Source organism: Anguilla anguilla, chromosome 5 (genome assembly GCF_013347855.1).
Source record: "Anguilla anguilla isolate fAngAng1 chromosome 5, fAngAng1.pri, whole genome shotgun sequence".
Lineage (NCBI taxonomy): Eukaryota > Metazoa > Chordata > Actinopteri > Anguilliformes > Anguillidae > Anguilla > Anguilla anguilla.
In genome coordinates this window covers 50,349,379-50,374,918 of record NC_049205.1, presented here as the reverse complement: position 1 = coordinate 50,374,918, position 25,540 = coordinate 50,349,379, and the positions used below count along the sequence as shown (strand labels likewise).

Below are 25,540 nucleotides of genomic sequence, written 5' to 3'. Positions count from 1 at the left end.
CAACAAAATAGAGATGCCAGGAAGATGCAGGAAAAAGAAGGAGTGAGGAATCAGCTGGCTAAAGCCATGACAGGCCTTTGTTCTGAAAGATTGTGCTTCATCAAGCTGAGGTACAGTTGTTTGAAAGCCCAAAAGATGCACTGCATCATCAAAGTCCAGCAAGTCATCAAAATATCAGCCAGCGATTAATCTTTTTTAAAAACATGTCAATGTCCTTGGTGAAAGCCTTGAAATGTGAGGAGAGGAATAGTATGCTGCACTTGATGCATATCAATGTAACAGAACTGGAGGCTAATGAAAAGATTTGATATACTGTAGTGAATTAATGAGAGTCTCTCTCCACAGTTCTAACTTTGACAGATACTATTGAAGAGTAATCGTAAGTTCACTACACTGCTATCAAAATTGATATTAGTAGCCTACTGTATAAAAGGCCTGGTCACAACATAGAGAATGATAGTGGCAACTATAATGCTAATGACCTATCAGTTGCTAGTACAGTAGTTACATTGGACTGTTCTTGCCTTCAACTCTTGACCAAATTCTCAATCTCTGTTATGACCTCTTCATTATTCTATTTAAATGGCACTGATTCGTTGAAATTACTTCATCAACAGAATACCACATAAAAATGCAACGGAGAACATTTTTACCTTGAATGGTGTTCTGTGACCATTCAAGGTCATTTTCAAACTCTAACCCTAGTAATTTACATGTTTTGTACAATACAAATAATAAATATTTGTCATTCTTTTAAAGGGAACACATCTGTTAGCTAATCATACATCCAGTGTTGTCTCAAAGTCCTGTTTTAAAATACACCATACCATTGCGCATTGTTAGATACACATACTGTACAGTGTTTAGGGAAATTGTACCCTACACCAGCACCCAGAAACAGCTCCTCTCTAAATTGGTTTGTTGACTCCGCCCAGTTCTCATTCCCAGAGCATTTCTCTGTTTCTTCAAGGTCAGTGAAGGACAGTAGAACCATGGACCAGTAGGGGTGGCATCCATGAGAAAAGGAAAAGTAGGAAGATGCTTTCATGCTGATGTCCGCCCTGGACAGAGCTGTTCTTATAAAGTGCTCACCCCCTTTGTCTGCAAGATGGGTTACGACGGAGTCAGTTCAGGCAGATGGATTGCTTGCATCTTTCATGATCCGCCCCCGACATTTCTTCCCTCCCGCCCACCCCGTTCGTGTCCGATCTGGCGCACTTCCACCCCTGACAAAAGCGACAAGTCGGCCGTTGCTCTTCACGTGGAGCGACGGTTCACACCGCAAATGGAATCCACATGCCGTGGGTTTTTTGTTTTTTTTGTGGACTGGGCCGCGTTCCTGTTCTGAGTGCCAGATATCGACGCGTTTTACCCACCATGCCCCACTGTGGGGTATAATTGCTAAAGGCCGAGCGGCTCAAGACGTGGATATTATTGGCCTAATGTTTAGTGCTGCTTCTCTGGTCAGATGGTCAATGCTTGGGGGCAGTGAGTCACACTGTGTGGGCACAAGTGGTGGCCTGACAGCACCAGTCGGCATCGCGAGAGGGCCAGGTGCACCTGCCATAATGTCCAATTGGCGCCTGTCTTCTTCTGAGAGTAGCGGAGCGTGCGGCTAAATCTGTTGGACCCCCTGAGTCTCTGATCATCATCCCCACGCACCTTTATGTCTGTTCTCAGTAGTCCATGTAAACTGTCAAGCATGAACACAATCACTGTTCCTTCACTTGGTGTCCATCCACACAAACTGCCAATCAACCAACTGTGACCAGCAGAACAGAAACTCACAGTTTTCTTATCTGGGCCATGTCATGCTACATACAAAAGACAAATTTACTGTAGGTGAAATGTATGAGAGGAAGCCTGTGCCAGTAAAAACAATAGTATCTATCTTATGGACATGCACTAGAATTACATTTTGTGCACTCTCCAGAAAGTGATAAATTTTATTTAGTCTAATCTCTTCACTGCCTCACTAAATTCACTGCCATTGAGCTTGGGCAGTTGTTTAATTCAGAACAACTAGGACAACCGGGGAATATTTTCGTGTTTAGTGGCCAATAAATAGGGATGTAGGACATAATAACCACAACAATCAATACCATGCTAACAACTACTTTCCATAGAAACATTTTATAATTTTCTGGTGTTACTATTTACTATTTATTGTATATTTTGAGAAATCAACTTTTTATGAAAATAAATTTGTAATTCTTCAATGGGAAGATATAAATTAACTGTTTTCAGACTGGCTGTTCTGGAGGAGGTGATCAATCATGTGACAAAATTCTTTAGGCTGCAAGTTAAAAATTTTACTTTCACAGCACTGTAAATACACAGAGCTCTTCACTGAACTATGTCTTGCTGATGTCGTGGTTTCCCCTTGACCTGCAGTTGAGCCCTTATAGCCTTCTGGGAAGTCTGTTGGAGGTCTGTCAGAAAAAGACATTCCACAGGCTGTGATGAAGACATCATACAATACCACAATATACAGGCTGTATCTTCAAACACTCCTGTTTCGATGAGGTTTCCATGTGGAGTTAAACATCCTGGCTAACTTTAAGGGTGTGTTTGTGTTAAAAAAAACAGTTTAGGATGAACATTGTGAGCTGGAATTGTATTACTTGTTAAATGCATATGTAGCAGATGCCATGTCATATAGAGAGACATATGGAACTGGCAATGCTTGGGAATCGTGATATATTTATAGTAGCATTTATAACTCTTCAGAGATGCTCTATCGTATTTTAAATGAAGACTAATAAATCATAGACACAATCCTTTTCTGACAGAAAAGGGAGATTACAAACAGCAAACCCATTATATATGAAACAGCATTTCTCCCTCCATTAAAATCGATCAAGTATGTGTACATATTAGTACCACATTTATATCTATATTCACATTTACTTTGAATGTTGCAGCACATAAAATATTGTTTTTCCTCAAACACCTCATACTCTCACAGGCAGAAGTGGTGGAGGGCGCTCCAGCCGGAAAATGGCATTCTTGACCTCAAAGAAGGGAATTATTGTGCAGCGCTGTTAAATTCTCCGTTTTAGTGCGAGAACACTATAGCTGGACTCAATAGAGTCACAATGTGCTTTCAAAGCCTGCTTTTGAGAGATGATGAGCGGGTGCTTGCGGTCAGAGCCCAGACCTCCCTCTTCAACTGCCCTTCAGACCCTTGTCAAAAGCAGTGGGGTTGGGACCGCCCGCCCACCCCCCCTCCACCCCACAGAAGCAGGGTCGCAGCATGTCCAAACCTATTTACGTGCTTCTTAGGGACCAGTGCACCGGGCCCTCACCCCACTCTAGCCTTTCCTGTGCACTGTCTCCTGGGAAGAGAGACAACAATGACCCCCGGAGAGCTCTCTCGATGTGCTTTGTTAGTGGCTCAGGGGAGAGGTAAACACTGCCATCTTAATATGGCAGCCAGAAGTGCAGAGAAAAGGATTGTGGGCATGTACACAGCACACACGCGTACCTTGGAAAGGACTTTCTTTTTGATGTGACTTCAAAGGAGCCCTCCTCCCCAATCCTCCGGCTCTAAGCTCTCCTCGTATCATTCATCCCTCAGCAGAGGGAAAAGGCTGCTTTTTGGGTAAATACCTCCATCTTGTGGACATACTCCCATTGAGGGGTGTTGCTCTGAGGTGCTCCAATGCAGTTAGTGAGGTTGTGACATCATTATCTGCTGTGGAAAAAGGAGGTACAAGGACAAGAGCACCATTTTAGCACATTGACCTGAATCAGTACCAGATTTCTTCCCTTTTCTAATTGCTGGTAGACATTGACAAAACTTTAACTTAAAGATCAACAAGAAACAAAAAACAGTTTTTACTGAAATATATAAAGATTAGGTTTGACAGCAAGAAAAACAACAGCCTTAGCAAAATAATTTCCCTAGATTTTCTCTTGTTCAAACTCAAAAAAGGAGAGTTTGACTCATGAATTTTTTCCATAGTTGTTTCTGGCTGGATTTTCATCTGTCATTCAGGCAGAGATCTCAGATGACGGGACAGTTGAAGCCTGCAGAGGAAAGCACTTCCTCTCTCAAACACTGAAGCAGGGAGAGTTCCAAAATGGCGGCCCCTTGGAGAATAACCGAGGATGGCCAGATTTGGGTGGCATTATTGCTCCTGCAAGGACGCATCTAAAAATTCAGTGTCAATTTGTCCTTGGCGAGCTTAGGTATTGCCATTCTTCAAAAAAGTCATTCATTTTATATATACGTGCATCTATATTACAGTAATATATAGGACTAGGACAGTACGTACTATATTGTAAAATACACACAGACTGCATAATATAATATAAACTGTATGAAAATGTATATATTTTCTCTTTTTTTTGGTGTAACATTGCATCTATAGCTGGCCTCTGATCAGTAAGTCTTGTGGCAGTTCAGTACTCTGGATAAGGAACTAGGCATGTAATCATAATTTTGAAGGTTTGATTCTCTGGAGGGGCATGGACCAACAAACAATGTAAATACAATATTCTGTGCTATTCTATGCAACTAATTATAGAATATAAGCTATTCTGCCTTAAACTCACAAATTGAGAAAAGAGGGATACCCATCCGATGAACTGGCATGAGATTAAATCAATGAAAGAATGCTGATCCTTTACAAACCCAAAATTGCTGTAGGTACAGTACCATGTGGTATCAACAATTTGATCTCAGCCACGAGAGCCAATGGCCTTGGGCTGTACATATACATGCAGAAGCACACCCATGTTTCCTCCCCCCATCTGTACCTTTTCATCTCGGGCTGTGGTGGGGCTGACCCTGATTAGACCGATAATGAGAAGAAACGGGGGCACACTCCAGGGCCATGCTGCTGAGGTTCAGGCTTCTGGGGTTCAGCAAATTGAAAAAGCAGAACAAGGCCATTAAGACACAGAGTGGAGAGATATGGACTACAGAGGGCTGGTTTTGTTGAACCAGCAAGTTGCAGGATCAAATCCAGGGAGACACTGCGCTTTTGTGTGTATCCTGGGGCACTTCATTAAATGTGGAATAAATGGATAATCTGGCAAATTAAAATACACAATTCACCCTTCTAAAAGCATCTGCTATGCACATAAATAACATAATAATGAGATCTTGAAAGAACTGGGTCCAGGTGGTACCAGTATACTGTACCATGTTAGCGTTTCAAAAAGAGATGCGATCATGCCTTTTTCCCAAAGAGTAAAATACATTTTTTTATACAGGCCCAAAACTTAAATGTACCTTATCATCCATCTTTTCATTTGGGAAACAGACAGCACATACAGATACAGAGGAAAAAGATAGAGCTACATAATGCATCACCTACAAAGAAAATGTAAAAAAAGATGATATCTATATTTAATGGTTGCCATACCGGCTGGGGCTAAGCAAAGCAAGGCTTGTTTGCTTTCTTTTTCTCACAACCCCCTTCAGCATGGTGCAGGACTCCTGGCATCCTGGAAAATGACCCGCTTGAATTCCTGCAGACAATAACAGGCCAGCGTGGAGCGTCACTTTGCATCAGGGTCCATCTGTCAGACAAGAATCATCTTGAGAAGAGAACATGGAGGCACGTGGAGGGGAAAACCTCAGAATGCCCATGCAACAGCCATTATGACTGGGGAAACAGAAATGGGAGGAGCCATTATGGCCGGGGAAACAGAAATGGGAGGAGAAAAACCATGAGAGCAACTGCAAAGCAACGGCTTAAGAGCAACTGAATCATATAATTTTTTTGAAAATGTACCAGCCATTCTGATAAGCAATGTCAGCAACAATTATTCATAGCAAATATCAACAGTCAAAATGAAGCCTTTGTTTTTATTTACATAATTTCAAGAGAGAGGCAATGTGCTACTGCTTATTTGTTTATATGATGCAACTTGATTATTCTCATGTAAGAGATTGCAAGATTGCAACTGCTTTGTTGCCGAGGAAGTGGCAGCTTCATTTCCGAAAGTAAATCAGTCGACAACATTACTCTTTTTACCTTCAGATTCACAAGAGTGCCACTGCTTATTTGCTTCCTCATAAACAATATTAGCAAGAATGCCAAACAGCGTTCTCCCTACATATTGAGAGGAAGCAGGAGGTCAGAGGTCATTCTATGGTACGGTGTACATCAGGCTCATCCATACATTCCAGACACACATCTAGTTATGACCGCCTGCAGATTGTTCTCCTCTGTATTTTTCGGTAACCATCTTTCTCCCATTGGGAAGGGTGTTTAGTTAACATGTTTGCAGCAAATACTGTAGTTTCCACTGACCATGGCCTTCATGTCCCATCAGCCCTTGAGTGTTTGTGAGCTTTATCTGGGATTGGTAGAGGAGTGTGGCGCACGCCTCCTCTCCGCGTTTTGTTCACTGCCTTTCCTCAGTCTTCGTCCCCAAGGTTTTTGTTGCGGTTTACTGTGCCATCTTTTACCCGCACAAAGCAGTTGCACCCCAGGCACACTGTTGAGTCAGGCGCTCATTCTTTAGCAGGATACCTATTGTCGAGTCAGGTTTTTAAATCTTTAGCAGGAAAACCACACAGTACTGCTTATAATAGCAGAACAGGAAAGTATCTTCCTCCCACCACTCTCATAATAAAAAGGCACAAACACATGTCCATACAGCACACTCACTCAGAAAGAGACCTTTATCGTTTACACACTCATACACACACTCACTCACAGATACACATAAAATAAACCACCACTGACTGGCCAGGCTTTTATTTATTATTTTTTAATTGAAGCAAGAATATTCCACCTACCCCAGTGATTGTGATTATGGGCTTTATAAATCTACTAAAGCTGAACATTGACAAGGATATGGTGTATAAAAATCTGTTTTTGTATCAAATAGATTTAATCTCAGTTTAATGGAAAAAAATGTTTCAAGCCTTTAAACAAAGCTTGAAATACTACTGTAGCAACTGGAATAATGAGTACAGATGATGCATGTTACATTCTGAAATGAACACAAGAACACAGGAATACTGTGATTAAGAAAAGAAACAGACTGAACTAGGAACAAACCCATTCACCGTAATCCTACATTCACATAGAAAATCCTTCATGTAAAATATATCTCATTATTCACTTGTTCGGTTTTTTGGTCCACAAGTTGATCTTTGATTATTACATACGCTTTCATATGGACGTGTTGCATGTATATTATATTTGCATAGTCTCGTAGTGACAGGATTTCTCCCTGCTAAATTGATTTGAGTGCATACTTGAGTATATATAATCGTGTACATTCTTCACCAAAATAAAGTGCTAGCTTCTTCATCTCAACGCAAAAAGCCATATAAAAACAAACTCAACAACCTGAACAAACACAGACTAGATTACCACTAATCCCACATAAACCACTGCAAATTCCATTCACTGGGCTTTCAGATGTACCTCCAGCCTTTAATGTCTTTAAATGACAAATAACAGCAAAGACAAAAAACCGACGATGCAACTGGTATGCCACAGACTGATCACTGCTGGACATTTGTACATTCATCTCGTCAGTTATCACTTTCTTTATCTCGGTGTTTGAGTGCAATTGGCAGTTTTAAACAATCAGATGCTATCCCTCCTGTGGCTAAATTCCAATTAGTCAGTACCCTATTTGATCGTAAACAGGAACAAGCGAGCAAAAGGAATAGGTCTTAGTGCAAGTGTCTTCTGTGCAGTGAGCTGCTCTGGAAGATGAGCTTGGCGAGCTTAGCTCCTGTTCCCCGGCTTCAGGAAGCGCTGGGACTTCTGCTTCACCATCCGGTGCTGCCGGCACGCCACCTGGGCCTCCGTGATGGCGTCGCACACTTTCTGCAGAGCGAGGGCGAGAGGACGTCAGGCGGGTCCCAGAGACTTCCGCGTGCTGAGCGTGACTGTGAGCCCCTCCCTCCCCCACCTCCACCTCCACCCCCGAGCACCTTTAACTGACTCATACTTCAACGTCTTCATTTTGTTCTTGCACATGTAGCATTTGGTGAAAGAAGAAGAAATATATTCACATCAGGATGAATTATTTATAGGCTAGTTTTGAGAGAGAGAGAGAGAGAGACAGAGAGAGCGAGAGAGAGAGAGAGATAGCGAGAGATAGGCTTGCTATGTCTGGGGATAACTGTGCTGTAGATTCAGAAAATGTTTGCATGAAGACAACAGCAAGACATTAGAATTGGCAGGATTCCACCATTCAAACAAAAGAGTACGGTAAAAACAGCAGTAAGAAAGGGTAACAGATAACAAAACTTCCTGTAATTAGGAATGGTCTTGTGCACAACAGTTCTGTAAGGGCATGGCTGTCACTAGACTAATGTTAAGCCTGTAAATGAGAAGTGAGTCTAGAGTGCTAAAGTTTTATTTGACCTCCGTCTCAAAGGGATTATTAAATTGGACCTCCATAAGGATTGGTTTTACTCAATGCCAGGTCCATTTACAAGTTTTATGCTTTCTTTGTTTTCGTTCATACACCGTTGTTTTCTTTAATAATACACTTAAAAGATTTTGCTTAACTCTATGAAAAGTACATTTTAAACATGGACCATGATTTAAAAAAATATTAACTAGGAAAGTTTTACTCCTTCTGCAGTACAGTAGAAAAAATGTATTTATAAGATGGAAAGAGCATGGGGAAGAAACAACAAATAGCAGTACTGTAGAGGGCGGAGTCAGAGATATGTTACCTGGGCAACAGCTGCCTCTTGAAGATGAACAACCCTCATTGGCTCCTGTCCGTCCCTCTTGGGGATCTTCAGTTTGTTCTGTTCCTATACAAACAAGAAGCTCATTCCCGGCCAATAGCTCCATTTTTCAATTTAGCATTTTACGCAACCTTTTCATTATCAGGGGATTTTATTAAACCATAAAGCAAAGGTGAATAGGGAGAAATGTCAATCACGGTGAATGCTCATATGGTGCCAGAGGCAGTCAGAGAGAGGGCTGTACCTTGCAGTATATTCTCAGGTCTCCTCCGCTCGCACATGGGGGCTGGGAGAAGTGCTCATATAAGCACTCCCACTCTTTATTAAAGTGTCCTACAAACTCAATCTCTTTCACACACATGACTCGCCTATGGCATGCACGCACAGACGCACAAGCACACACACGCACATGAACACACACACACACACACACGCACATGAACACACACACACATATACAAACACACACACATGCAAGCATAGACACGCACACACACATGCACACACACACACAGAAAAAAAATATCACACTGTAATCACTGCCTCATACAAAAAACATCATACAGTCATGAATGTAAACGCTGGGGACAAGGCAGTCCTCCACAGGACACTATGACCTGGACTCCTGATCATTGAGCGTAATTACGTAATGATGTTCAACACTATTTTCTACAAGTTTGGATAGGTTCAATCGTATTCAAATGACAGGAACACTATCAGGTTGGCTGGTGCAGGTATTGGCAAAGCAGTAAGTGCACAGCCCAGGTAATCCAAGAGCTACCCAGCAAGCTCTGTATAATGGAGACGACCACAGCAGGCTCACAGGAAAAGCCATCGTACTTGCGCTGCATGCGGTTGTTTGCAGGGATTAGAATGAGCTGCTGTGTGTCTCGCCCTTACCTGTTGGTCACTATTATGTTGGTTCTTCTGTGGCCGGGGAATTCACAGTGCTCTCGAAATATCTCTCCATCTAACTGTTTTATCTCTGACCTCTGAAAGAAAGCGACAGGGACATTTGCATTGTGAATAAATAAGAGTGTCTGGAAGCATGGGGGCCCATTTCAGTGTGAGTGATTTAATGTACACTCTAGAACATTCTCTGTATATGTAGTTACTGATGACATCACTTACAAATTAACAATTTTTTCCCCCTTACTGTTCTGAATGTACTTACACACAAAGTGTTTCTGCCTTGACAAATACATTTGTGTTTTGTTGCTTCGATTAGTTTATTATTTCTACTTGAGTGAAATGCAGGTGAACAAAGTACAGTACGTTTAATAAAGATAGAATCTCACAACCAAAGCAGAGAAGTACTTTTTTATTGTAAGTTTATGATTAAAATACCCTTACATAAGATGAGTAATATTGTATACCTAATAAGCAACATCAAATCACAATTGTCAATTTAACTTAACAAACATTCAAAATAACTTCAAAGACAATTAAGCAGTCAAAAATAATTCAATTTCAGGATTAAATTGACAAATGTTATGCAAAATCTGCTACATATAATTGAAACATTTAAAATTGAATATAATTAATATCAAAGTACATTGTTTCTCATGCCTCCTTTAAATAATAAAAAGTACGAAAATAAATTGGTGCTTTGCATCGATTTATATTAATGTGAACACGTTATTTCTGCTATTTTAAAAGCTAAATTGCACAGGTACACAAATTAAAAGATACGACATTAAAGTTGCATGATTACGAATTTACAGCTGTCTGAGACATTTTAGGGGAACTTTAGAAAAATATAGTGCACTGTTGCCAAAGTAGCACACTAATGCAAAACAAGTTTTTTATTTTATTTTAGTTGTACCATAAGATAGTTTTCTGTGCTATGGTATGCAGTCTAACAGTCTAAACTGAAACATTACAGAGGTATTATTTTATTCAAGCAATTAATTCTCAAAACAAATTTTTTCTTGCCAGCTCGGGAATGCCTGTTGGTATATATGAGGTCTGAGTAATATAAGAGGTTCTCAACTACTTTAAGTCTTGTATGATAGATTGCTTTGATGAAGTTTCCTAAAGTGAATTTGTATGAAATGCAAACTTGGTGATATTTGGCACAAGGCAATCTGTCAATACCAAGACAAGGCAAATACTGAGGTATGCAACCGAAATTTGTTCTGGCAAACAAAAAATATTTAAAAAAAAAAATACAAATTCGAAACCACAAATCCTGGTGGTAAAAATGTGATCTACAGTACAGCGGAACTATAGCAGTCCAGGCTATGCAGCTTTACATGCCAACACTGAACAGCTGCATTGAAGTGGTTTGTAAGGCAATTTGCACTTGATGATGTCACTGGTGCTATAATATGTGTAAGCTCTAGTATTATATTTCCATAACACAACAACAAAGGCAAAACCCTTCACACAACTTATCTTATAACCTCTCCCCCCCATGACACACACACAGAATCACAGACCCTTTCTAAGCCCCCTCCCCCCCACCTCTTCCATACCCCTCCCCCCTTAATCCTTTTCAGGCAGCATGTCAGAAAGATAAGAAAGAAGAAATAAAGTTAGATTTCCAAAAGAAACACGAGCAGATATGAAAAAATATATGAAAAAGATTACTGAAGATCAGACAAATGTTTATACCATTTAAAAAAATACTGCAAGAATGCAATACAGTGCAATCATACTCTCAAAACATGTTAGTTATTACAGAAAAAACTACCATTTCAGTTTTTACACTTAGTCAACTGGGTCAAGGTCAGTCACGCCAAGCATATCGGCATATTGCCAATGTCTTTATCCTTTTGAAGGACACAACGTTATTTTCAGTTGTGGCGACTAAGTTCTATTCAACTTTTCAGACACTCACTGCTAGAAGTGTCCACTAACTCTCAATAGTACAGAAAAGTACAGCTTTTTACAGCACTTGCAACTACTGTAAAATGTTGGAGCTGGTGCTGCTGTACCATGACTCATTTGCTTATCAGCCACCAAAGGTATCTTTCTCACCCAATCAGAGAACTAGAACAGTGCGTGACCTCACAGTCTGCCCCCCAACCTGGTATTAATATGTCAGGTTTGACAGTAGCTATGTCTGCCGCACAGGAATAATAACTGAGATGTTTTGAATATACATTACTTCTTTACAATGACAAAAGTAAAAGGAATAACTCGAAAGAAGATAAGAAAAAGAAACATGCCATGTGTGTTGTATTGAAATGGTTGGTTTTTCCACCAGTGCGATGAACACTATGCAGACACTGCCCATTCGATGGAAGAACGCTGATTAAGTGTGCTGAGCACGGCTGGAACAGGATTGCTGCCTCACCTGGAACAAGTCGTAGCCCTGGGATTCCACCTGGTCGTACGGGCGAACGATGCCGTCCTCGCGGATCAGCCGAACGGGTCTCAGCTTGGTCACCTCCTCCGTCGATTCCGCCACCCTGTCAATCAACAGCAAGCGCCATCAGCTCTCTTCCAAACCCGGAAAAAACTCAGCAGTGTGTCATCACTCTGGTCAGAGAGAAAGCAGTACCCTATACAGGCCGGCCCCCACGCCCTTTTTACACGTCTCTCTCCTTTACTTCCCCTCTTTCTTAAGGACACTCAGAACCACCACTTTAACGCACATGGGACATTTGAAGATTCGCTCTGAGGCAAAAGTTTTTTTATTTTTAATATCATTTGTGTTTCGGGTTTTGAATTTATTTCAAACAGCAGCGTAGAGAAAGCTATGCCTCCAGACAACAGACTGAGAAGTTACGCATTGCAACATGATGGCGCCCGAGGAGCCCCCTGTGTCTCACCTTTCGTTACCTCTATGGGGAGAGCATGGAATAGCAAAGTGCGTTAGGTTATTGAGAGATGCAGAATTTGCTTAGTTTGGAGGAGAATGGTGCAGAATGACGGATGGAGAGAATGCTGTGGGAGGCCAGGTCTTCACGCTAGGCAATCACCAGGGCAACAGCGGTGTGTGGGATCACCACCTCACAGTGGAAACAGCGGGGCGGGGAGTTCAAGACAAAAGCAGGGGGAGCCGCCGCGGCAGTCTGGGAGGATTTGCATGACGGCCCTTCAGTGTGAATTTCGCAGGGGCTTAAAGAGTCGCAGTCCAGGTGTACAGCGGTTTCAAGCACGCGTGCCTTTCTCTGGGACACAAATCAAAGTGCGCCCCACCCACCACACCCCTAACCCCAACAATCCAACTTTTCAAAAAGGAAAAGGAAAACCAGGGAAAGTATTTTGGTGATCATACCAAATAATGTCAGCTTTGAATAGATCACTGATATGCTGCGAGATGTATGTAGATAGTATGTCAGGCGACACATACTATTGCCAGAGTTTGAATTTGCTAAAACATATTTACTGCCCCCCCAAAAAAACATCAATTCAATTTCAAGTTCCAAATAAAAGTACCTGCAGAGGGTAATTTACACAGGAGCCCTTTAAATACTGAAAAGTTAAATGAATCCGTGCTTTTTGTCAGTGTACAGTATGAACCTACTCTAACAAACCAAACCCCCCCACCCACCACCTTCAAATAAGCACAGGGCTCACCCTCATCTACACTTACACTGCCTAACAGCGAGGAAGTGGTCCTGTACGATGTCAGGTTGAGATTGGTTCGTTGCAGCACGCCAAATTACATCTGGCAGTGCAGTGCTTTCGTGCAGTTGGCCAAGCCCAGACAGAAGAGCACCGCGAGGAGGAGTCTGAGCGCAGTTTGAGCGCGGTTTGAGCGCGGTTTGACCGCAGTTTGAGCGCGGTTTGAGTTCAGGTGTGAGTGTGGCTGAAATAACACACTTCAGCCCTGTTTCAATGAGTACAGCCATGCATCAAGCCGCATAATAAGACTAAGGATGTTAAAAATCTATTCAATACGATTCTCCAGTGATTTTCAACCATTTAAAAGTGTACATGAAAGTGTTTTGAATATATTTAACATATATAGATTTCAGAAATAAATTTGAAACGACAATAAATGAACTGAGGACAATTTCATCATCAGCTTCATCAAGCTGCAGTATTTACAGGTAAAAGAAATGCAAGCAGAAGCTAAGGACTTGTGTTGGGTAGAAGAGGACGGGCTCTTGAATTTGCTTCCTCCCAAGATATGTTCCTTCATGCCAGCTCTGCATTTTCTCTTTGCCACTGCTCTAGTATCAGGCCAGGCTATGCTGTGAACCACATCGCCATACAGTATGTGCTATATGAACACATTTAGATTTGATTTGAATCTTTCCAAATGTAATAAAATCAATGTCTTCATTGATTTTAATAACTAAACATAAATTTTAGCAAATTTATTTGGGGACATAAAGATTTTAAGAAACGGGCAGCCTTTACTGACTCATTATCATGTACACATTTAAATGATAGAGATTTAACATCCCTAAATTAGATTGAACATCTCTATTTCAATTAGAGGAAAAGTGCTCCCATTTTTCAGCCTTCCTCCCTTAGCAGAGCTTCTCTCAGGGCTGGCTGTTCATCTCACAATGCTCCAGCATGGAAGGGCAGTCAGTTGCAGTGTTAAATGATGTGGGGTTACATGTTGGGTATTAATTCACAAGTTCTTTCATTTGAATCCATTGGCTTGTACAGTATATTACACGTAAGTAATGCACTGTACAAGGGGCTACATCTTCCATGGGCACGATGCAACACTTACCTTTCTGTGAGTAACATCCCTGTTAAAACCTCCATCGTGCCACCTGGATCATTCTCTTTACCACCCAAAAGTGATTTTACCGCAGTCAAATGCTTGAGCCTGCCATCGACTACCAGCCTGTACAGTGGTACGGGCTAATTCAACAGGCTTGGAAACTGGTCAAAGCAGCTCTATGACACCTTGCGTGTGACCAGATACTCACTCACTTAACCATGAAACACAACAAAAACGATTCCACAGGATTTAGTGATAAGAAAACAGAAAACAATGGATTAGTTATCTCGAATTGGCATACTGACCAAAAAAAGCAAACAATCAAACAAACTAAAAGTAGACTAAAAAGAACATGTACTGTCTGGCATTCTTTAAAAGTCAGAATGGGATCAGCTTTTACAAATATTATCTTCTTCTAACTCCTCATTAGGAAGCATTGCATTCAGAAAAGCTGCAGATGTGAGTTGCTTCACTGGAGGAGGAGTCGCGAGTGAGGGGATTGTGGGATAGATCGTACCTCTGGATCCCCTGGAAGGTGCTGCTGGCCATGTCCACGATGCCCCCCGTGGGGCGGGCGACCACCCCCACCAGGCCCTTCCCGATGCCCTTGAAGAACCCAGCCGCGCCCTCCTTCTTGGCCCCTGAAACAAACAATTGATGGCTGGTCCACAAAAAAAACTAACCACAGATACAAATAAAATGGCTGAAACATGCTGTTTTCAGTTTTTGTTCTCCGCTTTAATCACAGTTCAGATCATCTCTCAGCATACTCAAGGCTATTGTGCAGGTCAGTGCATTGAAGGCTGCAAATGAATAACAGCTAATTGTGCTATCTTAAAACTGCGGTGATTTCACGTAACTGGAGGACTCCCAATAAGTAGATAGTTATTGGCTAGGCTAATAGTCAAAGCAAAAACATCTTATTTCTGTTGAACAGAGGAGTTAACAGAATTACCACAATAAGCAGATAATGAAACACTAAAACAATATGAGAGTAGAATACACACCTTCCACAGGTTTAGTGACAATCCCAGTCACTCCACCGACCACACCCTGAGGAAAGAAGAGACAGGGACATTTGGATTTCATAGTAAGGTTTTCTTTATAAAGCATAGCTTGAGTGCAAAAGATGGATATCATTCTTTCCTTCCATCAGAACTGGACAAATAACACATCAAGTGCTACGACAGGCAGAATTCACTGTTCTGTGTGTCTCGCAAAACCAACTCTTTCACTCTTTAAACTGCTATTACCTGCACTAATGAATTTTCAGTTCCAAAAGAATCACTTAAGTTAATTTATGGATTTATTTAAGTGCAGCTAAGAATCACAGGTTAAAAAAAATCTGTTGTAAAGCATATCTATATGTCCTCTTCGTTACGTCCACGTAGAGATTTACACTGCTCAAATTAAATATTACCCACATTTACAGGCTGGTAAGATCATATTCACTGTGGCACTGGAGATTTCGTAATAAAATACATCAACCACAAATATCTTAATGTCATGTCCAATGAAAATGACTTTCTGATTACAAAAGGGCAAGGCAGCCTATTTGATCTGTAATAAATTCTCTGCATAAGCAAATCATTTTCTTGTAATTACTATATCACAAGTGACAAGGTAATTTTAGCCTCATGTAAAAAAGATTAATAAATGGTACAGCTGCTTTTAGCAGGCACAATAAAGAATTAATTCCTATTAATAACAATCTAGACAGAGAAGGCTACTTCCCTTATGCACCAACACAAAACGACAGTGACCACAGCATGGAAATGGCAGAAACCCAGACGGCTGTCAATACTTTCATCCATATACAAACTGTAAATGTATACAATTTATCTGCTATCCCTAAATATTTTCTCAAGAAACTCATAGCTCTTAAGATCTTAAAAACGTGTTACCCTTGCAGTTTAGCAACTCGTATGCTTGTAATTTGACAAGATATTTATTTAAAAAGGTTTTTGAGTACTGTTATTTCACACTGCAGCAAAATTAAAATGAGAACATGTTTTCTATAAACATGTTACCCCGGTATTAAATTACCATGCACACCATGCCTATTTGAAACGGGCTGAAAAATTCAGGATGGAAAATGGCTGTGGTAGAAACACACAGCACCCCGGTGCCTGGGGGGGCTGTTTGCATTTTTTTTTCCACGGTTTTAGCTTTTCTCTTGAAACCACATACAGCAGCACAGCACACCATTCATATTCATGTGATATTTGCTGTGAGGCATTTGTCTCTCCTAAAAATAGCACGGAGAACCAAAGGTCTCGCATGGTGCATTCCTGCATTCATAAGAACAGCTCCACTGATTGGTAGCAAACAAATGTTTCTTCGCTGAGTGCATGCCGTATGTTGTGGAGTAAGCACAGCAAGTCATTTAAAAAAATGCTGCTCCGCAGATATACTTGTGTAAGCATATATATTTCCAGAGGGGTGATTACAGTTGTCAGTGTGCCATAAAGCCACGTTCAGAATAAATGTAACATTACATATACATAATAAAACATGCTTTCTTGGTGAATATTGTGATACTGAAGACACTAGCAGATGTACTAAAAGTCAGATAGCGGGTTGGTGAAGTATGGAGTTTTGGGTCAAGTTTGTCGGGGGATGGGTCAAACCAGGCAGAGGGGGCGATACCTTGAGAAAGCCCTTCCCTCCTTTGGCCAAACTCTCCCCAAAATCTTTGGGCGTCCGGTTCATCTCCTCCCTGCGCTTCTGCTGGTACTCTTTGTCCATGGTGATGGCGGCCAGACCTTTGCCCACGGAGCCGGTGATCCGAGACACCATCCCTGCAGCACCCCCTGGAGGACGACAGAGAGATGACAAGTGTGAGCCAGGGTTCAGACCCCAAACACAAAATTTTCTCTGCAACCCATACAGTAGATGGTAAAATATACAGCAGATCAAAAAAACATTACAATGCACCCCTGTCAAAATCTAGACTCTTCTGATTATTCAAGGAACTTTTGCAGTACTTAAATACCTTCTTCACCTGTTTCTTCTCCCTAGTACTCAGACAACTCCTCCCCTTCCTGTACAGCAGAAACCCCACCGCTAGCCAGCCTTGTAGAAGGTGCATAAGGGTGATAAAGCGGTGGCTAATGTAGTCAGGTTGGCCAGGGTCAGCTGCCCAGCATTACTTACAGCATTAGGGTGCCTGTGTTTCCTGCTCATTTTTCCAGATCAAACATAAATAAAAACGGCGTGAAACAGCGCTGTCGCAGCCTTACCGACGGTGTGCCCCAGCAGGCTCCGCACTCCGATCACAAAGCCCTCCGCAAACTCCTCGGGCCCCTGGACGGCTCCCTGTGACAGACGGGGGGAAATCAAAAAGCCCTCTCATCCTCCCTTCCAAACCCAGCGGGAGGTACGTGTCACGCGCCTGCGACGCCTTTGATCATTTGTTCCCTTTAGTTATCCGTCATTTTGACAATACGCCGCGCGGGCCTTCCGGAACTAACGCATCGCAAAGGAATCCGCTCAAGTGTCATTAAAAAAACAGGGCTGTGGAGTGGAGTTACAAAAACAAGTCGAACATCGGCGCTTAATTAGCCACTTTGGAGAGGACGATTACAAGCTCGGTGCAAAAGTCACTGCTGATTAAAATATACAGGGAAAAAATGACAGTTTGCACGGACGTATCCGAACCTGGAAGGGCTCGTAAAAGAAGGCTTCCACTCCCTCGGACAGGCCTCGAATGAGTCCAAACGGATTCCCCAACACGTCCAGGCCCAACACCAGCACGTACATCTGCTTCAGGAACTGTCGGGGGGGGGAGAAATTGCCAGTGAGCGTTCAGTCTAAACAAGCACTCTAATAAATACACGCTGCATGTTTTCATGTTTTCACGTTTTCCCGAAACTCTCAGAACCCTTGACGGTTGTGGGGAAGACGGTGTGGTTCAGCGGCAGGGCTGAAGATGCAGCTCACCTGTTCAGAGTAGTGTCGAATCACAGCCCACATCAGCTTCTCTCTTCTGTAGAACTGGTACTTCACTTCGAAGAAGGCAAGCCTGCACAAAACAGACACCTGATCACTAAGCCACCAATGAGCAGTCAATGGAAAAAATTTTAAGAGCTTTCTTAAAATTTTTATTTGTTCATCTAAAATAATTTACTGCAAAAAATGAACACCTTTAATGAGAAAAATTAAGTTTTCTAAATGGCTCACTTAAAGATGAGATCATCCACATCAGTCAGAGTTGCCCCGATGCTCTTCAGCAGTAAGTTTACGGACTGGATGGCGACCATTTCCTGCTGCTCTGAGTCCTCCCCACTGGACCCCAGGGACAGGCTGAGGTGCAACTGCAGGGAAGTACAGGGGCTCAATGAATGCCTGTCAGCGGTGATGAACACTCACACGAAACACCAAACAGATTCGCAAAATGCTAACCTGCATCAGGTCTTAGTTCCATTCAACTTTAAACAAACATGCATGCCCACAAAATAAGTCTTACTTTCGACGGAGAATGGTTACCTTCCTCACGGCTTAGTATAAGCACCTCATGAGCACTGGGTGAAAAGAGCTCTTGCTTTGATAGGACATTTAAGAAAAGTGCTGCAAAAATGCTCTTTGGCAGGGGAGATGTAGAAGTGTGCTGAGAAAAGAGACTCTTACTGTGATATGTGTCATGTGGAAGTGTGCTGTGAAAATATTCTTACTTTGATAGGAGAGATGTGGAGAGTGCACTCGTTTCATAGGGGAGATGGATGCATGCTGTAAAGGAGACTCTTACTTTGATAGGGGAGATGTGGAAGTGCACTCGTTTCATAGGGGGGATATGGACACATGCTGTGAAAGAGACTCTTACTTTGATAGGGGAGATGTGGAAGTGCTCGAAGAAGCTGAGGCCCGAGGTGTCCGTCATTGATGCCTCCATAAGCTCAGCCTGCAGTGCCTCCAGGTCTTTCTCAATGAGCTTATTCTGAAAGCATTCAGAAAAAAAAACATTCCTGTCAACCTCGTCCCCAGAAAAGCCAGCACATGATTCAAACACATCTGTGCTGCATAAAAAACAAGCAGATTATGCTTAATATAGTGCTACAAAAAAAACAAATCTGAAATTCTGTGACAGAAAACCCATTAACCTGAACTGTGAAAATAAGAAACAAATGTATTGCTGCAGTAATGCACGTGTCCATTCGCTGCTATGTAAAAATACAGGCGAACACTAGGAGGCAGCATTTACCATGTTTCTCATCACCAACTCATTTCATTTCATTCAGGCATTTAGCAGACACTCTTATCCAGAATGACTCGTACAGTTTACATATAATCCATCTATCCAGCTAGATATTCCACTAAGGCAATTCAGGTTAGGTCCCTTGCGCAAGGGAATAACCGCAATGGCCCGACTGGGCATCGAACCAACAACCGTTACAAGCCCACTTCCCTAACCATCGTACTGTACTGCGGCCACTGCGCTCAAGGCCACATTCTTATTATTGCCCCGGTCGGCTGGGTCACCTTCTGCTTTTCTGCCTCCGGGTCAGTGGCCGGGGTGAAGAGCGCGATAATTGCCCCGAGGAAGCCCTGATCGATCTTCACGGCCATCTCCTGGACGAGAGCCATGAAGTACCTGCAGGAACAGCCGCAGTCACCAGCTTTACACAGCGCAGCCTATTACAAAAGAACAATTAGCATCGCCGGGATAACGACTTGGATAAACACTGTTTAATGGCACACGCTCCATATGGCAGGAGGAGCATCTGTTTCCCAAGGGAGAAGGGAAAACGTAGCGAGTTAAGCAAGGACGCTAATTAGGGTAGGAGAAACAGAGGCCTACTGTAGAGCCCGATGAGGGGATATCACACTTACTTAAACTGCATGACTTGGCTGTGTTCGTTAAATCTTGTGATGATGCTGACATCAATAAACGGCTTTGGCTCTAAAAAAAAAAAAAAAAGAGGCAAGGAAATGACTGTCTCCCCAGATAACAGTCAACACATATACAAGTACACACGCACACACACACACATTCACACACACACACACACAAATTCACACTCACAAACAAACATACACACACACTGACACTCAAAGACACATGCATGTACTAAGATATCTGACACTACCACTCAAACACACACGCCACACACTCACATATTTACAACCATATACACACACGCGCACACAAAAGCTCATACATTTGTTGAATATGGGGTCATTCAGCTACCTGAGTCTAAGGCGATGGACTTGGGTGGAGGAACGGGGTGAAACACAATAGGAAATATAGCGCCTGTGAGCTGGTTATCCACCTGTTAGGGGAAGAGAAATCAATGTGGCACTTCAGTCGTCATCATCATACAGTGAACAGAGTATGCGAGCAAGCCTAGATCTTCTTCCAACACTTCTGACTACAGAACCATATTACTTCAGCCTGAGAATCCAACTGGATTATAATATCAGACACACCTGCGATTCCAAATGAATTGTCAGCACCAAAGGTACACCACGCCAGAAGTGCACTTACAGCTATTATTCACTGAGCATACAATCAGCCTCCCATTTTGAAATGATCCTTTAATATCAATATAGAATTAATTTAAACATTAGAATTCATATTAATGCATTTGTTTGTGGAAAAAGTCTATACGTAGTTTAAAATGGACCAGGGACAAACAGGTCAAGTCGATGGAAATCAGTCACACTTTGGTTCTCATCTCTCGTTGAACACACTGTGCCTTTTCATAGTCCGCACATGCTTCATATTATGTTAAGTTATGGGTGGAGAATATTGGCGGGTCTGTGGATTGGACAGCCAATGAGAGCAGAGCAGTACCTGGAGCCAGTGCAGCTGGGCCCTTAGGCTCCTCTGGTGCGGGGACTGCTTGAACTCCACCTGGATCCCAGACAGGAAGTTCCTGCGGATGTGGCAGGCGTACGGCTGACGCATTACCATGGGCACCTTGTTGAAGTTCACCTGTTTCAATTCACAAGCAGACAGAATGGGAGGAGCTTCAGCTGTTTCTGTGAGGCCACATCCACATCTAGGACCAGCCCCCAAAAATGATTCAATCCAATCATCTGTATGAGTGACATCAAATTTCAATGGTAGCCATGTAATATTCCCCATCTACCACCTGCAACAGTTAAGCAAGGGTGAAGCAAAGGGTGGATGTAGTCTCACCTCCAGCCCGGTTTCCAGCTTCACCCAGTCGGGCTGGGACTTCCCAGCCAGTTGGTTCTGGTAGGCCTTCTCCAGAAGGTTAATGTTCTTGTGATTGAAGGACTTCCAGCGATTCTTGGGCCTCATCTCCCACACGACACCAGAGCTGGAATCGTTTCGCAAACAGAGGGGTTTCTCTACTGAGTTTGGATCAAACAGTGCCATGCAGGGTCACAATGTGACGCATACCACAGCACTACAAACACCAACGCATCACAGAACAGACAAGGGCCTCTCATCTCAACATTTCTCCAATAAAACATCTGAGAGTCTAGATGAGTGAGGCTTCATGAGCCTATAAACTGATTAACCAATCACATGTTATCAGTGACTCAGTCAGTCAATTAAGTCTATATAGCAGGTTTTCAAAGAATTTGTGATTTACTGCATTGGACGGATCATAGTTTGTTTTTATTGGTTCATGATCACTGATTGGGTGACACATGGTAGCTCCATCCATTAAAGGTTGGTGAATTCTCACTATCCTGACACAAGCTAGCGGTGTGTGGCCATAGGCCCAGCACTGAGGAACAGGGAGCGGGGCCCTGCCGCTCTGTGGGCTGGGTTACCTGGTGATGCCCACGTAGGCGATCTCCTGCTTGAGGTCGTTGTTGATGAGCGACAGGCCCAGGTTCTGCAGGGACACGCTGATCTCCTGCTTGAACTGCTCCATCTCCTCGGCCTGCCGCGCCTTGGTCACCACCGCCACGTCCTCGGTGAACAGCAGCACCCGCTGCCGCCCGTCCAGGAAGGACACCCAGTGGATCTGGGTCTGGCTGTCGTAGGCGAACTGGCCGCACTCGTCCTGAAATGACACGACAAAAGGTCTAGAGCACTGCACTCTTATGACCCCTACAGCAAGAGAAAGGAATTGCGGCAACTCGTTTGAACGCACCAACTACAAAAACCAAGGAATGTAAAAATGAAAGTAGTTCTAATATGAAGGCCCAGCTGGGGGTACCAACAGCAGAACCACAATCCCAACACTGTATTATTGTCCAAATGGTCATAGTACTGAGCACAATGTGGAACCAGATGAGTGTGCAGTAGTATTATAAGCATACAAGCTTCACTCTTCAGCATGACGGGACGCAGCACAGCTCTATCAGCAAGGTGTTTAGCTGTATTTGAGGAAAAGTCCATCCGTAAGAAAGCGTAACACACAAAGACAGCCCATGCGGTGGCCATGGATCAGATTAAACGCCGCGCTATGTGTCCTGTAGTGTTACGCTGCGCTGCTGACGAGCCAGCTGTAAACATGGCGGGATTGCGCAGGGATGGGCACGGTGATGCGTGTGGGCGTGTGCGGTCAGCCCCACCTTGACCAGGTCCAGCTCCCCTTTCTGCTCCATGTAGTTCCAGGCCAGCCGGCGGGTCCCGGCGGGGTTGTCCCAGGCGAAGCGCTGAGCCTCTCCCGGCTTCAGCTGCCGGGTCTGAGGCGACCCGCTGCGGATGCGACCAAAGTAACAAACTCCACTCATACACATCGTTCAGTTCAGTTCAGTTCAGTTCAGTTCAGTTCAGTTCAGTTCAGTTCAGTTCAGTTCAGTTCAGTTCAGTTCAGTTCAGTTCAGTTCAGTTCAGTTCAGTTCAGTTCAGTTCAGTTCAGTTCAGTTCAGTTCAGTTCAGTTCAGTTCAGTTCAGTTCAGTTCAGTTCAGTTCAGTTCAGTTCAGTTCAGTTCAGTTCAGTTCAGTTCAGCTTATATAGCGCTTTCTCCAGTCACAAACCGCTACTCTGACAACAGTAACCACAGTTTTATCGTTAAAATCCATAATGCCACAAGTGACATACAGATAGAACAGTCACATTACAACTGTTATCGTTATTGTTATGTTTTAGAATTGTATTAAGAAAGTACTGTGCATTATTGTGAAATATGCTCAGCCAGATTACCGCTAGATTAAAAGAGAGTCATGTTCACAGTGACCGTGGATTACCTTTGCTTGTAGCACATGGTCGCCCAGGGGGTGTGGTTGATGATGAGAGCGGGGGCGGAGCCGTGGTAGTAGTCGCTGAAGCTGATGACGGTGGAGTGGTCCGAGATGTTAACGTCGACAATGATGCCACCGCACTGACATCAGGAGGAAGAGGCCGTACGCACAGGGTCAGCCATTTTACTGGACAGCAACAGTCCCGCACACTACACAAGGCTCGGTACACAGCTCAATAACAAGCACAGACTTGAATTCACTTTAAACCTTATGACTTTGAGTTGGCATTTCAATATATGAAAGGTGCTAAACAAAAAGCATATTATTAATAAGAGCAATACAACTACTACTGCTACTACTAATAATAATAATAATACCGTTATTAAGCATGGTTAGCTGAATTTATTTAGCCTCGTAACTGATCTATCACACATCATGATGTGATAATACACATGTTAAATGTAATAAAAGGTAGTATGGTCAAACTGAGCTGCAGTCCTGAGCCAGAGAGATTAGACCCACCACATCCATGCTGAGCAGGGTGCCATTGTCCTGCTTGTTGAAGAAGAAGGATTTGGACGAGCACTCTGAGCCCACAACACGAACACACAGCTTGCCTGTGGTGGACTCTGGCCACAGCGGAAGACACTGAGAGAAAGAAGAGGACAATGACTGGAGTGTGTGTACAGTGTGTGTGTGTGTGTGTGTGTGTGTGCGTGTGCATGTGTCTGTGTGTGTGAGTGTGCAAGTGTGTGTGCGTGAGAACCTGTTTGTCTTTTTGTATGTCTGCACCTGTCAGAATGTCTATCGGTGCATGTGCATGCTTGTTCATTTATGTGCCCTTTACCTCTTTGGATGCAATGTAATGCCATCTCCCCTGCATGATGGTCTCATCCATCTGAACCTCTCCCACCTCCAACTCGTAGGACGACTTATTGACCAGAGTGTAGAAGGGACTCATGGTCACTATTCGAGTCAGGTTAAAGCTGCTCATCTGAATGCTAACGCCCACCTGTAAGAGAGCAGTGAACGAGGGTTACAATTTGCATGGTCAATAGGCAGACAAAAAAATCAGAGGAGAGAAAAGCATAGGCTGAACCTTTTCTTACCAGATACTCCATGTTACTGGCAGGACACTTCACACACCCATAACTTCCAACTGTGTCCAGGGAGAAGCCATCTGACCAGGTACTGGTGGAGATACAGAGCTGCAACTGAAACAAGACGACGACAAAAGAGTTATATAGCGGATCAATGTGGAAATAATAATAATAATAATAATAATAATATCAATTTAACCCATACAGTGTCACTGGCTTGTAATAAAAATAAAATCCCTTAACAATACGACATTACATTTTTTTTTAAATCTCATTTATAAAGAGAAGGAAACAGTGTTGCACTGTAAAAAAAAAAAAAAAAGAAAAAAAAGTTGTTATGTTTAATTCAGTTTAAAGCAGAAAAAAAATCATCTCAAGGAAGGAGGCAGAGCTCCATAAGGGGGGGCTGAGAAGGAACAGCCTGGAAAGGAGCAGAGAGCCAGGAGGATCTGGGATGGAGAAACACTGAGGAGCTGTGGGGCGGAAGGGCTCGCCCTACCTTGTTCTTGCTGAAGATGTTCTTCTTCTTGAAGGAGAAGAGCACCACGTCGCGGAAGTCGGAGGGGTGCTTGACGTGGACCTCCTCGGCGCGGTACTGCAGGATGCGCGAGGTCTTGTTGATGATCCAGTAGGGGCTGAAGACGGACAGCACCAGGCGGCCGCCGGCCTGCGCCGCGTGCACGCTCACGTCCACCGTCAGCTTCTCGGCCGAGTCGCAGCCGAAGCAGACGGGGAAGAACTCGGCCATGCCCGCGTGGATCTTCACGTGGCCGTTCCAGTTGCGGCCCTGGTACTTCACCAGCACCAGCTCCATGATCTCGCCGCCGATGCGGGCGTTCAGCACGTCCGCCGTGCTCCCCTCCAGCAGCTCGTGGGTCTCTGCTGACCCCTGCAGGACGAAAAAGGAACAGCGTCATCGGAGCTCGGGCCACTGAACATTCACTCATTCAGTCATTCACACACACATTACATAATGTAAAAGGAATTTGTTCGTGTTCATATAG

At 43.3% G+C, this 25,540-nt stretch overlaps 1 protein-coding gene across 7 annotated transcripts in view; it reads right to left on the bottom strand.

Annotated features, from left to right (window-relative positions):
- Positions 1-6,703: 6,703 nt before the first annotated feature.
- Positions 6,704-25,540, bottom strand: part of vps13c (vacuolar protein sorting 13 homolog C) — a 77,734-nt gene continuing 58,897 nt past the window's right edge. For 4 of the 7 annotated variants that reach the window (XM_035416754.1, XM_035416755.1, XM_035416752.1 and 1 more), the window contains 26 exons: positions 25,036-25,425; positions 24,546-24,650; positions 24,284-24,448; positions 23,959-24,084; positions 23,443-23,576; positions 22,824-22,950; positions 22,074-22,309; positions 21,466-21,610; positions 21,118-21,258; positions 20,512-20,593; positions 20,154-20,223; positions 19,803-19,914; positions 19,147-19,260; positions 18,507-18,640; positions 18,267-18,348; positions 17,985-18,098; positions 17,567-17,642; positions 16,974-17,137; positions 15,332-15,377; positions 14,842-14,965; positions 12,466-12,477; positions 11,988-12,102; positions 9,587-9,678; positions 8,931-9,054; positions 8,669-8,752; positions 6,704-7,808 (listed from right to left, as the gene is read on the bottom strand). In XM_035416754.1, the coding sequence (XP_035272645.1) occupies positions 7,707-7,808; positions 8,669-8,752; positions 8,931-9,054; positions 9,587-9,678; positions 11,988-12,102; positions 12,466-12,477; positions 14,842-14,965; positions 15,332-15,377; positions 16,974-17,137; positions 17,567-17,642; positions 17,985-18,098; positions 18,267-18,348; positions 18,507-18,640; positions 19,147-19,260; positions 19,803-19,914; positions 20,154-20,223; positions 20,512-20,593; positions 21,118-21,258; positions 21,466-21,610; positions 22,074-22,309; positions 22,824-22,950; positions 23,443-23,576; positions 23,959-24,084; positions 24,284-24,448; positions 24,546-24,650; positions 25,036-25,425 (3,216 nt within the window). In that variant the 3' untranslated portion in view covers positions 6,704-7,706. The remainder of the gene's footprint in view (positions 7,809-8,668; positions 8,753-8,930; positions 9,055-9,586; positions 9,679-11,987; positions 12,103-12,465; positions 12,478-14,841; positions 14,966-15,331; positions 15,378-16,973; positions 17,138-17,566; positions 17,643-17,984; positions 18,099-18,266; positions 18,349-18,506; positions 18,641-19,146; positions 19,261-19,802; positions 19,915-20,153; positions 20,224-20,511; positions 20,594-21,117; positions 21,259-21,465; positions 21,611-22,073; positions 22,310-22,823; positions 22,951-23,442; positions 23,577-23,958; positions 24,085-24,283; positions 24,449-24,545; positions 24,651-25,035; positions 25,426-25,540) is intronic. The other 3 variants (XM_035416757.1, XM_035416758.1, XM_035416759.1) reach the window with 1 other exon arrangement.